Here is a 13,121-nt window from a genome sequence, read left to right as displayed (position 1 = left end):
TATCTTGACACGTTAGTATCAGCACCAAAAATTGAACCTGAAATCCGAACTAGAATATCCAAAGCAATTGAATAACAAATTTGAAATCAGCATTCAGAAGATATCTGACTGTTCATTCTGAAGCGTTATTCTGAAAGCCTTTGGATGTTAACCCTTATACATAGGAGGGACATTATATTAAGAACATCTAATTCTCCAATCTCAAAACTCAAACCTCAACCCTCAATTCCAAAAATCAACCATGATAATACTACAATAAATACAACTTATATATTCCATCTCACTCAACATATAGGGAATGCAACTGCCCGTCCAAAAATAGAATCCCATCCCCTCCCCTCACAACCCCCCTTTTCCTTCCCCTTCCCTTACCCATACCCCTCCCCTACCCCCACAACAAATTCTTTAAACCTCAAGCCCCAACCTCAAAACTGGCGTCCGGGGTGTAGCATCTATCCCTCAGAGAGTAACATCAGCATCAAGGAATCATCTCGCCATACCGCGCCACCCGAATCATGGCTGAGACGCTGATTCTCACAGTATGTAAGGGAGGGAAGAAGTGGAGTGATGTTTTTATGTAAGGGATAGATGCTTGGACATGATGGGTTTAAAGATAAGGAAATTGGGAAATTGAGAGAGATCTGGGGATCTTGAATTACGCACATCTTGGGAAAATGTAACAAAAGAGATCGTCCTGGGAAGGGTGTGAAATCAACGCCATTCTCATTCTGAATAGATAGATACATAATCTCCTGGGAATCACATTCGCCCAATCCGATCTTTGCTCCAGCTCCATTGTCAGAAAAAGTGAAATGATTCATCAAGTGTAGACCATACATATGTTATGTTACCTAGTCCATTTTCTATATCCCATCCCAACTCACGACGCGCCAATAAACATTTAGAAAAGGAAATATTGAAGTAGAGATTAATGAAAAAGTATTGTGAAGGAACTTCCTACTCAATGTTACCAAGGTACCAAACCTGCAGGTAACATAGGATATTCCACCCCATCAATAATTTCCACATTCTCATCAGCCTGATGAACACCCTCTTGTCCCATATCCCATCGTTTCCAATTCGAACTGCAATCCCCTGGAACATATTTTGCGGCATCCATTTTTAAAGTCATCTTTACCTCCGGACAATAATCCCAAATGTGTTTTCTCTTCTCGGGTGTTCCCCAAATCCCACCATGAAGTATAACTCCACTCCCACCGGTGTGATAACCCATCGGTTCATAAAATCCATCTCTCCAATCATCAACTCCCTTAATTAATCCACCAGCTTTTGTCCCATCTGTGCCTTTCCCCTTATTTTTCTCAGCAGCAACTCGCTCTCCTGGTCCACTATGCGTTTCTCCCGAAAATTTGAGTGAAATTGTTCCGTTTGCAAGTTTGGCCCCAGGTCGATGACCCAATCGATCGGTAAGCCAGATATCTTCCGGCTCTGAATTATCTACCCGTACTTGATTACGGAGAACATCGATAATGGCGCTCACGCGTCTCAAACTCAATCCTCCATTTCCCCCAAACTTCCCATTGGGATTCCAAGGTGCTCCTACCCAATCGTAATCCAGCCAATTGTTGAGACTTTGTCTACTATTCGCACAGAGCATACTATCTGTCTGAAAAACAAGTAACCACTCTGCAGGTTGTAGAACCGTCTCGTAGAGCCATAGATTCGTCAAGAATCTACTGATTTCTTCCTGTGACCCTGTGGACATGTTGGCGGGAATGTACGTTAGGTCAAGTTTTCCTGATTTAACGTGCTGGCGAATTGCCCGGCTGGAATTCATGAGCGCGACGGATTCAAGACTTCCCATAAAGCGGAAACGCCAATCGGGAGGTACGACGGACATGAAATGTAACATGAGAGGAGAAATAATTGGATTGACGCGGTTTTCTATCAAAAGTGCTACTTTGGATTGATTGAATTGGGAGGGTGCCAGTGCACCATAATCAAGGGTTACTTCGGGGATCGTGGGTAGTGAGGGGAGTGAGGGACGTTCTGGTATCGAAGATCCGAAGAGCAGAACAGAAAGAATACTTAATTGAAATATGATGTTAGTATATTGTGTGTAATTGGAATATGACATGGATTTGACTTACAAAAATAAAAATACACCGCTAACAACCCGTATCCGTCTCGTGGTTTTCGACCATGCGACCACCATCGTTGATGATGTGGTGGCCCATATATCCTCCACAGTCATCCCACCATTTGGCGACGACATGATTGTGATTTTTGATATCGATTTTTCCGCAATGGGCTCAGAAAGCTCTTAGCTCCAGACAAGTCTCAAATTGAAGGGCCGGAAACTGAGTAATTCGATATATACAAACTGATCACTGGCTAATTGTCAAATCCAATGTTAGACACGAATTCCTGAAGGACAAAAAGTGTCAAATCATAGCGATAAGAAATTCATCATCAACATGACGCGGCCTGCAGTTTGAAATTTTGTCAAGGGTTCTTTTGCTGGTACGGAGTAGTATGGAAGAAAATGGATCTACATACATTTTTGGATAAATGAATCTTTGAGCAGCGTGGAGTAAAAGACTGAAAGCATGGGATGAAGAAGTCGGTATCTGGGTAGTGTCCTAGCTTCGGTACCGAGGCCTAGGTACCGTATTCATTCGAAACAGCCTAGCAAGGATTAACATTTTAAGTTTCTCGTGGGAAAATTCGAAAAAGTCCGGCAAGGATTTAACATTTTAAGTTTCTCGTGAGTTGTCGTATTCTTTTGAAAAAATTGTACAGAGCTAGCAAGGTTTATTAGGATTTAATAGTAGAATATTAGTATTATAGTTCTTCTTTATTATTATTCTTCTATATTCTTATTTTTATTCTTATTAAACTGAATATTACTTTTATATAAACATATACTACTGAATTCTGAATACAATTTTAGCTCAGGTAAGTATCTATTCTTAAGGGTTTGTTCAAATCGTTCTTAGATAAAACACAAGTTAATTAGTAGATCGATCGATCGTAATACTTCAAACCTCGCTAGTAAGGGAAATATTCATACGAGGGGCGTGTTTTAGTCGAGGACCCGGGTCCGTGCGCAAGTACTTTTTACATCAAAAATCACGTATTTTAGAATTCAATATTAAATTAATGAATATCATTATATATTTCAGCTTTTATACAAATATAGATTCTAATATAAAGATTTATAACATGATTTTAGATTTTCTATAAAAAAAAAAATTTGTTTAAGACATAGAAAGAATTATTAATATTTAAAATTATTTTAAGAATTAATACTTATTTTAAGAATTAAAATTCTATATAGAATTCATTAACTTTTATAACACATAAACTACTATTTTTAATAACAATTTAATTGTTCCTTAAATCTTCATATGTTTCCTGGATTTTATAGTTTTATAATAATCATTTGAATTAATTTATATTTATAAAATTAGAGAATAAAACATAGTTTTGCTGAGGAAATTCGCTTAAATTTTAATTGGGCCCTCATCAAAACCACGCCCTCGTATCATAGATAAAGATTCCAGGAAAAATAACTTCATCGTATCTTATCACCCTATGAAACAACAAGATTGATTGCGTATGTTCAATTACGTTTTATTCTTATAATCTCACGCTGCTATAAGTACCTCATCAACCCGGGAAGTCATAGACAGGGCTCGTTCTTGCTTCCTTCCTTTTCTTTATTCCTATCAAATCGATCATATCCTATCATATGTCCTTTCGGAATTGACATCTCGTTCTGCTCATATGTTTGTGATAGAGGCTGACTGTGTCCTCTCCTTCCTTCGGGGCTCATTAGCCCGGTCAGGAAATCAGCTCGTTTGAGATCTGAAATGAGGGGGGAAATCGATTTGGTGGTCTCCCTGGCTTGATGTGTTTGTGGCATATAGAATTCCAAAACAGGGATGATTTTGAATGCCACAATTATCTGCTTGCAGAACTAAGCTGCCGAAGTTTGTTTTCGGAAATTCTAATGTCCACGATGTCTCATGAAATGCCTGGTTTTCGAGTCGTAAGAGAAACAGCTCGTTGGCGATATCGGTTTTATAGAAAAGATATTGTGAAAGTTCATGACTAGCTCCTTGCACTATCGAAATTTCTGTGCTATACTCCTTTTCTAAAATATGAAAGGTGGCTTTTTTGATATCAGTTCTGCCTTGAGCATGCCAAAGAACTTAATGATTTGTGACGATCGTTCTCATACATATTTCCTTATCTTGCCGAAAACATGTGAGACCCTCATCAATCATTTTTTGATATTCCCTATCTCAAGGCCAAGACTTTCCTTGCAAGTGCACAAGAGCAGTCTTCTCAATGTCAATTGAACTTCTAGTACTTGTCAAATTCGTTTTAGGGGCCATACATGTCCGACTCGATGCTTCGGTAGACTTTTTAGGACTGTCTGTAGAAGGATACATTCATTGGTATTTCGAAAAACTTCTTCTATCAAAGCTCTTTCAGATACGACTGCAGTCTATAGGTCATGTCAGTCGATATACAGCAGCGTCAAGCTCGGAATATCGGGTTTGGGGCTTTCATTTTCCTCATAATTATCTGGACAGTCAAAATCTCCGGTCCAAACCACGATGCCACTAACTTTTATTCGAATCACACGAAAAGTTTCAACTCATCGAAGCTAGCTTTTTCCCTTCCAGATTTGTTCTCTGGCGAGCCAAATGCTACAGCACAAGCGAATCTTCTAACGGATGAATTTGGAGATTACTTCAACGGAACGATTTTCAATAAAGTGGCAGTGATAATAGAGGATAGCTATCGTCCCGAGGTTATACCTCTAGTCCTGCACTTTGGCAGTGTTCTCGGTCCAACATGGCCCATACTTATATATACTTCAATCGAAGACGTTGCCCGATTTTCCACATCTGCGGCACTCTCTCGATACCTTAAACAAGGTCTCATTCAAATACGGAATCTCCCGCAGACCGTTCTGTTTACAGACCTCAAAGCAAGAAACAAATTCATGACAGATACATGGTTATGGGAGAATCTCGCACCGGCAGAGCACATTCTGCTTTTTGACAGCGATAGCATGTTGTGTTCTAATGCTGCAACGAGCGTCGATGATTTCTTTGCTTATGACTTGGTTGGAACGCCTGTCAAGGATAAGGGTCATAGGGGAGGATTGAGTATGAGGAAAAGGAGTAGCATGTTGAGGGTTTTAGAGAATTGGGACTTTGCTGACGATATGAAGAGGATAGAAGATGAGAAGATGAGAAAAGAAGAGATACAGAAGAAAAAGGAGGAAGAGGAGAAGAAGAAGGAAGAACAGAAGAAGAAAGACGCAGCTCAAAAGAAGAAAGATGATGCTCAAAAGAAGAAATTGGAGGAAGAAAAGAAGAAGAAAATGGACCAGGAAATAAGAAAGAAGCTGGAAACCGAGAGAGAAGAGGTCCAGGTGGAGAATCAAGAGGACAATAAGAAAGAAGACAAAGGCAAGCAAGTTGATAAAGAAGCACAGGTGAATGTAAATGGAAAGGAGGATGGGAAGCAGAAGAGCAAGAGAGAGAAGAAGGAGGAAGAGGAAGAACCAGAGGAAGAATTGGCAGAAGATCGATGGTATCAAGAAAAGTATGTCCAGATTTTTCAAGTCATTGAAATATACTAATGATATATTCTAGATTACGAAAGTTACAAGGCGACGAAGAAAACATTGGCATTGATCCAGAAGAAGATGATGCAGTCAATATGCCCACCGAAGAAGTTACACGTACATTCAGTGTTGAATCAATCGATTATCCACATCCATTGGGACTACATCGCGTACACAAGTGGAAAGAGGATCAGATGGATAAACTACTTGATTGGTGTCCGGAATATAGATTATGTTCTGTATCGCATCACGGGAAGGAGTTTCCTACTTTTGCAAATGGAGGAGTGGGATGGTAATATGGTATAGGGTGACTAGGATAGGGGTTCGGCTATTTTGGGTGAAAAGGTTTTTGTTGTATGTATACATGAGATGGAATTACAGGTGCTTAGATAGACTAATTAGTAGTTTTAATTAACGTAGTTTATCAGTGGGTCGGCCATATCAATAAATCGACTACTTTTACCTCAAATTATTATTCTATATTCAATATACATTTTCTTTATAATTAATTATGAAAATTCATTCTAAAGAAGTATATATAATCTTAATTATTCAAGCTATTAAATCAAATAAAAAATTATCAATCTAAAAGACAGCTCAACTTTATTATATACTTTGAACTATATTAAATAATAGAATTCGAAGTAAATCTAATATGATTGAGAGTTAATCAAAAAGTTATAATTTGATTAAATTAAAAGAGGAAACATTTATTCAATATATTCTTAATATAAATTTGAAAGATTTTCTATTTAAACTTAAGAATATAGAAGATATAGTAAATTATATTTTTAAATCGAAAGATACAAAATACATTGGGAAGCTCTAGGTATATCAATTTATAAAACATCGAATTAAATTAAAAATACATTTTAATTATATTTATAACTTTCAAAAAGCTTTTTATAAGAATCTTAAACTTATTAAAAAATGGTTTCAATTAGTTACAAATATATAAGCGAAATATGACATTTTGGATAGAGATTTTTATAATTTTAATGAAATAGACTTTATAATAAGAATTATATACATAGTAATGATTATTATTAATACTGAGAGATATAGTAAAAGTAAATCTATATAGCTAGGCAATCAAGAATGAGTTATAGTAATAATATATAAAAATGAAAAGGGCGAAATTATTTCTTTATTTCTAATAGTCCAGGGATAGATTTATTTTTTTAATTAGTATACCAAAACCAATCTTTCTATAAAATAAATTATTAAATTTACATCTAATAAATAAATAAATAATAAAACAGATTTAAAATAATTGAAATATTTCAATAAGTATATTAAGAATTAAAGAAAGAGTAAATATCGAATGTTAATGCTAGATAAACATAAAAACTATAAATTAATAGCTTTTCAAGTATATTATAAAGAGAATAATATTATATATTTATGTTTATTATTATATTCAAGTTATTTAATTTAATTACTTAATATTAATTATTTTAATAATCTAAAATATTTATATAATGATTAAATTAATAAATTTATTAAGATATATATTAATTATATTTTAAAGATTGAATTCTTTATAGCTTTTAAAGCTATATACACAAAATCAATCACCTTTTAGAATATAAAATCAAAATTTTAAGGAACAGTTTAATCCCATTCAATCCTAAAACTATACTCTCGAAATTAGATATTCGAATTCATATACCTGTTACGGGAGCTGCCTCTAGGGTCACGTGGAAGTGTCTAGAGATCTCTCGAGGTGGTTTAGACTAGACTTCAAGTAGGAATTCAATAAGGTTGTAACTGGTTGCAATTCTCGTAACTATAGTAATGAAACTAATGATTGTTCTTGAGCACCAAGCTCTACATTATAATGAAACTCATTTCTTTATATAGACCTTCCTGCTCTACAGAACCCATGGTTCTGTCCTACTTGGATCCCTTGGATCCTAAGCTCCAAAAGCTCCTGGCTCCTTGGATCCTAGGCTCCAAAGGCTCCAACGTCCTATCACATGACACTTATCACGTGATCCGATGTTACCCGTCGTAACAATACCTACCCCCCCCCTCTTTCAATCTAAATCAATAAATCTCTTAAACCCCTTACAACTCAATTAAAGCTCTTTTTTAACTAATATTAATTAAATCTCAAATAACTTATTATCAAATAAACTCTTTTATATTTATATTTAAGATTATACTAATTCTAACTAAAAGTACAAAAAGATTAGCTTATAAAAATATACTTTTAAATATAAAGAATTGTATATTTTCAATAGTAAATGAAATATTAAGTAAATATTAATATATATAAAAAAGTATTTACTAAATAAAAGACTCTTAATATATTATTTCAACAAAAAATTAATATTCAAATTCAATACAATAAACATTAAAAAGAAGGAAATTCTAATAAAAAAGTATTTTCTAATCAATATTGTAATAAATACGAAAAGACAGATTATAATACAAGAACCTATCAAAATAATATAATAAATCCTAAATTATTAGATTCTTAATAGTTTTAATCAATTGATTTAGTTATTATTAAATAATATAGCTTTAAAATAACAATTTAAGGTAAAAATAGCCAATCCATTGATATAACCGACCCACTGATAAACTACGTTATTGTAAATTTTCTTCCAAATTTTGCATTACCATATGAACATTGTGATTGTCAAGACTTGCTACTTGTATAATCTATCAACAAACTACACTATCACTACTGACTGATGAAAGAAATTCTTTATGGTGGCAGGAAGCCAGACGTCTAAATGAAGGGGGCTTCCCACATTCCTCATAGTAGCCATTATGTCTTGCACGCAACCCACAAGAACTCTCCGGAATATGATATCTTTTTCTTCCTCATCCCCCCCCCGGAACTAGCAATTCCAATAACAGCATTACTTCCCGATTGAGAAGCTGGTGGCTATGTACCTGCAGATATATCTAGAATATATTTATATCTTCAAAAATGAAAACTAACAGTTGATATATAATTACCATAATAGATATTGATAGTATCCCCAATTTCCATCAAAAAGATGCACGCAGGGATTGTAGATGTCGGATCAGTATGAACACCGACCATCCCGCAAGCGCATAGATAATAAATATTGGGGGCATATCAGAACACAATAATCCGATTGAATTCCACGCCCTACATAATATTAAATACCCCAAGCACGCTTTAAATCTCTTGGCCGGGGAGTCCTGTCTTCTCGTCCCATATCACATCATATTTCTTCCATTGAGTCCGCTTGCAATTCTTTTGTTTTGATCTTTGGGGTGTTGTCTCGTTTTTGTTTTGTTATTGCGAAAACGAATTGATTTCCCATACTCACTTATTTGGAATTTATCGGAGCTGCACTTCCTCTTCTTCTTGCTGTGCGTAAACAATGTCGTCGTTGCCCTCTCGGTCTAGTCCGTTGAGTAATGGACTACTGGTAATGAATAAAACCAGAATTCTGTTGCTGGTAGCACTGATAGCAACGTAAGTCTTGCGCCCAATTCAGCCCTGGTTTGAGAGCCAAACATACTCCGCAGACCAGAGAACAAATTCTAATTCTTCATATCTAGATGGTGGGTAGCACATTTTCTCCCACGCTATCGACCAGTTGTCGAAGGACACATTAAAAACAAATTATCCTCCGCCATCGAGAAGATCCCCACTATCAAAGTAGACTGGTATCCCAACCATGACCCGCGCGCGCAATTCAATGCCTCCAAAGTTGCGCTTCTTATCGAAGGCAGACCTATTCCTCATCTCGTCCCGCAAATTCTACATATGATTTCAGTTGTGCCGCCGGACTGGCGCTTTGTGTTTATCGGCACGAATAAGAGTGTCGAGGTTGTATCTCGCAGTTTCGCAACACAATATCATAAGGCTAACGGAAAACTGGATTTGATTGTTCTTCCTAAGCCGTGGAAGGTGGATAGTAAGGAGGATGTTTTTAGGGTGCTTACGGACATTCGATTCTATGATGAATTTTTGCCGGAGGTCGAATGGTTGCTCAAATATGAGTCGGATAGTATTATGTGTGGAAATTCGGAAGAAAGTCTGAATGATTGGTTAGACTATGATTGGGCTGGCGCTCCTAGGTAAGAGATATTTTGCTCTTAAGCAATCTACTACCATTCGAGCCAAAGATTAACATGTTTGTACAGAATCGCCGGTGATCACTTCGCAGGCAATGGTGGGCTTTCATTTCGAAGAGTTTCCACAGTAAAAAAGATACTCGGATTCCAATCCCGCATTAACGATACGGCCCCCGAAGATGAGTGGTATGGAAAACGTATCACTTTATTGCCAGGAGCACGAGTTGCCAGCGGTGAAAAGGAGGATCATTTCTCGGTCGAAGACAGATTTCATGAGACACCTATGGGATTCCATGTACGAGATGGAGGAGGGACGCTTCCGGACGATGTCTGGAAAGACCCCGATCATAGGAAGAAGATTTTCGAGTATTGTCCTGAGTTGGCGATAATAATGCCAATGAAGTTAGAAAGGGAGAGGTGCCCAGGCGACAATCGGCAAGGCGAGATTGTGAAAAATCTCTTAGGTGGTCAATGAAGTTCAATAGAACTAGACAGAGCCGACTAATCAAAATGACGAAAATCATGGGATATGGTGTACGGAATTATAGATTTATGTGTTATATTAGCGAAGGATGCATCAAGAATACACGATCGGCAGGGAAATATAGATAGTAACATGATTTTACAGAAGTATATGGAGATTGGCGTTTGGAGATATTAGGGTTTGGCTATTTCAGTTGGCGTACTAGTGGATGTACATCATAGAAAGTCGGCATGTTCAATTAAATCATTTTCTTTAAAGGGTCCATGGGTCTATAGCTACCCTGAATCACATATCATAGGTTTGAATGATATATAACATACACTTGCATGTTCACGACTGGCTATTCCGCTACACCTTTGCTCCAAGTGGAAGTTCCGTGTAAATCATCTTCTTTTATTCCGGTCTATATAAAAGTCACTCACAATGCGAATGAAAAGTAATCAGTCTGTCAAATAAGAGAAATTCCAACCATCTATTTTACATTTGTTTTCCGTCGGGTACTGATTCCCCTATTCCAATACAAAGGAAATCTAACCATGTCTACAAGCTGTATCTCTTTTCGCTTTCCGAGTCTTGCGATCCGTACCCAGCGGTATGAGCAAAAGTCTAGTCTAAATCTATATGTAATGTAATCTATATCATGGTATCGTTAATCTCCCAAGAAGTCCACCAAAAGCTTTTGTAAAAGAAAAGATGAAAAACGAGAGCACTGCTCAGAAAGGAACTTTTCAGCTTAGAAACTCTCCCAAATCATCCTTGCCGCAACTTCAATCTCTCTTCTCCCCCCAGTAACACTAACCACCTTCCCATAATCGTTTCTAACGAAATGGAAAGCACATTTCGTTCTCTCTCCAATCTTCCTCAATCTCCTCTCGTGGTCCTTCACCAAAGCTATCCACTCATACTCATTAATCACCACCTGCATCGTCCTCCAACTTCCATTCCCAATCAACTCAGCTGGCTCTCTAAATCTCAAATACTTAGTCGCCCACTGTCGAACATTTTTTCTTGCCCACGCAAACGCATCTAAATCATATTCCCATCCCTTCCCAAGCGGTATATAATGAATCCTCGCTTTTTGAGACTCGCGTGTTTCCCGCTCCGCTTCATCGCGCAACGAAGCCAAGATCTCCATATTCCCATGATCAAAACAAATAATCATATTCTTGGTGCCGAAATCCTCGCGATTGATTCCCCTCATCTCTCTCGTTCCCACGCGCGCTAAGATGCAGCGTTTCTCGAAACTATCACATGCTTTGGATTGTTGAAATGCGTGGAGAGAATTGTTGCTTCGATCTTCTTGTTTGGGCCTGCGGAGCTCATGATGGAAGAGAGATCGATGGTTTTTGCTGAAGTCGGTGGTGAGATAGAGTCCCGCGGATGAGATGTCGTTGAATATCCAGCGACGGTCTGGGGAACAGTTGGCTTGCCAGAGACGCAAACATTCGAGGTAGGCTTGCACGAAGACGCCGCGGCCGTCGTTGTAGTCGTCGATACAGAGGATGCGGGCGCCGGTGGAAGGGGCCACGGCGATGTGGGGGGAGCGAGACTCGAATTTCATGGAATTATTTGAGTGTGGGTGGACAGGAGTTGAAAAGTTTCGATTCTTGATCTTGTGATTTGAGGAATGTTCGATTATGAAATTAATTATTCGTTTTCTTGCTTGCTTTCTGGACTTCAGAAATAATATGAATGAATGAATGAATTTTCGTCTCCCACGAATGAATGCGCGTTCGTTATAATGTCCAAACGAATGTACAATACTGTGATCCTCAAAAAAGGTCTTACAAAATGCGACGACTTTCCCATTCTTTATATACTCAGCACGAATCTAGCGATTCACGTCTCAATCTGGAATATCAGAAAATCTTCACACAAGAAAGTCTCTCGGTACGTGCAGACCCAGCCACGACAGGCTTTGAGAAAGGCTGCCCAAGAATATGGGACTCAAATATCATGAACCATTCACGCATCGCCCTTTCCAGAGAATTATACGATGAAATTCTCAGGGTGGTCATAGCATCTCAATGTTTCTTCGTAGCGGTGAATAAAATGGAATAAAATAAAAACACTTTCTCCCTGGTAGATGTTGATGTGGATTCTTGTTTTTCAGCTCTTTACCTACCTTGAGAGAAGTATTCTCAAAGTGCATCTCTAGCAATTAGTGGAGAATATGCGGTCTGTATTAGTCGCTCATTTGCTCGCCATTTTTGATGTTTGGAAAATATACGGATTATTAGGAGTGTTGTCACGATGGTGGGTGGGTGGTTCGTTACTTCCGGAGTACTGGGAAGATGGGTTTATTCTCCGAATGGAAAGGGAGGGTTTGACACTCTTCTATGCTTGTTTCTTATCAGCAATAGGTACTGGGAAGTTCTGGGTGTATTTTCTTCTTTGTGAAGCTGGTAAGAAGGAGATTAATGCTCTCGTGATTGTTTACAAGGCATGTATAGGGATTATATGATATGGCATGTTTATCTACCTACATTGAACACTGGTAATATAGTTCGCGAGATGAGTCTATGTCGTCCATTACTCTCAAAATATCTAGAAACTTACCATATGCAATCGAATATTCACGAAAAATATATCCAATCTAATTCAGCAGAATTTTACCAAAGTTCTAGACCACATATATCCCTGTATATAATTATTGAGCATAAGGCTACTAGGGCAAAGTTTCCTCAGCCCTGTGGATCTATTACTGTGTGTGGACCACGATAAATTGCAAGGCTAAGCGCTGGCTTGAAAGACTTTAGTGTAGCATAGCTACCTAGCTCTACTTTAATCCATACCTATCATTTGTTGCATAAAAATGCTCGCACGACCGTTTCCCAACGTCCTCCCATTGGTTATCGCAAAGCATTTAACTAGATTTTAGCTGCTGTTTCCGTTCTTGTTCCTGGATCAATAGCTAGGCAGGTAGTTATCCTATCATATTGTCTCTGTGGAACATCT

General features: G+C 37.6%; 4 protein-coding genes across 4 annotated transcripts; 2 read left to right on the top strand and 2 right to left on the bottom strand.

The window, feature by feature from the left end:
* Nucleotides 1-967: 967 nt before the first annotated feature.
* Nucleotides 968-2,236, bottom strand: EAF01_004843 (uncharacterized protein; the record flags this gene model as incomplete). The annotated part of the gene is made up of 2 exons (XM_038913097.1): nucleotides 968-2,048; nucleotides 2,112-2,236. The coding sequence occupies 2 exons, from the start codon at nucleotides 2,234-2,236 to the stop codon at nucleotides 968-970; spliced, it is 1,206 nt and encodes a 401-aa protein (XP_038771183.1).
* A 2,250-nt stretch (nucleotides 2,237-4,486) lies between these two features.
* On the top strand, nucleotides 4,487-5,907 carry EAF01_004842 (uncharacterized protein; the record flags this gene model as incomplete). Its single annotated transcript, XM_038913096.1, has 2 exons — nucleotides 4,487-5,589; nucleotides 5,640-5,907. The coding sequence occupies 2 exons, from the start codon at nucleotides 4,487-4,489 to the stop codon at nucleotides 5,905-5,907; spliced, it is 1,371 nt and encodes a 456-aa protein (XP_038771182.1).
* Nucleotides 5,908-8,979: 3,072 nt separating this feature from the next.
* Nucleotides 8,980-10,154, top strand: EAF01_004841 (uncharacterized protein; the record flags this gene model as incomplete). The annotated part of the gene is made up of 3 exons (XM_038913095.1): nucleotides 8,980-9,074; nucleotides 9,161-9,682; nucleotides 9,749-10,154. The coding sequence occupies 3 exons, from the start codon at nucleotides 8,980-8,982 to the stop codon at nucleotides 10,152-10,154; spliced, it is 1,023 nt and encodes a 340-aa protein (XP_038771181.1).
* Nucleotides 10,155-10,896: 742 nt separating this feature from the next.
* EAF01_004840 (uncharacterized protein) lies at nucleotides 10,897-11,724 on the bottom strand (the record flags this gene model as incomplete). Its single annotated transcript, XM_038913094.1, has 1 exon — nucleotides 10,897-11,724. The coding sequence occupies one exon, from the start codon at nucleotides 11,722-11,724 to the stop codon at nucleotides 10,897-10,899; it is 828 nt and encodes a 275-aa protein (XP_038771180.1).
* Nucleotides 11,725-13,121: the final 1,397 nt, after the last annotated feature.

The sequence above is a fragment of the Botrytis porri genome, assembly GCF_014898465.1.
Source record: "Botrytis porri strain MUCL 3234 chromosome Unknown BPOR_006, whole genome shotgun sequence".
NCBI classification, from domain to species: Eukaryota; Fungi; Ascomycota; class Leotiomycetes; order Helotiales; family Sclerotiniaceae; genus Botrytis; species Botrytis porri.
This window is presented reverse-complemented; position numbering and strand designations above follow the sequence as displayed.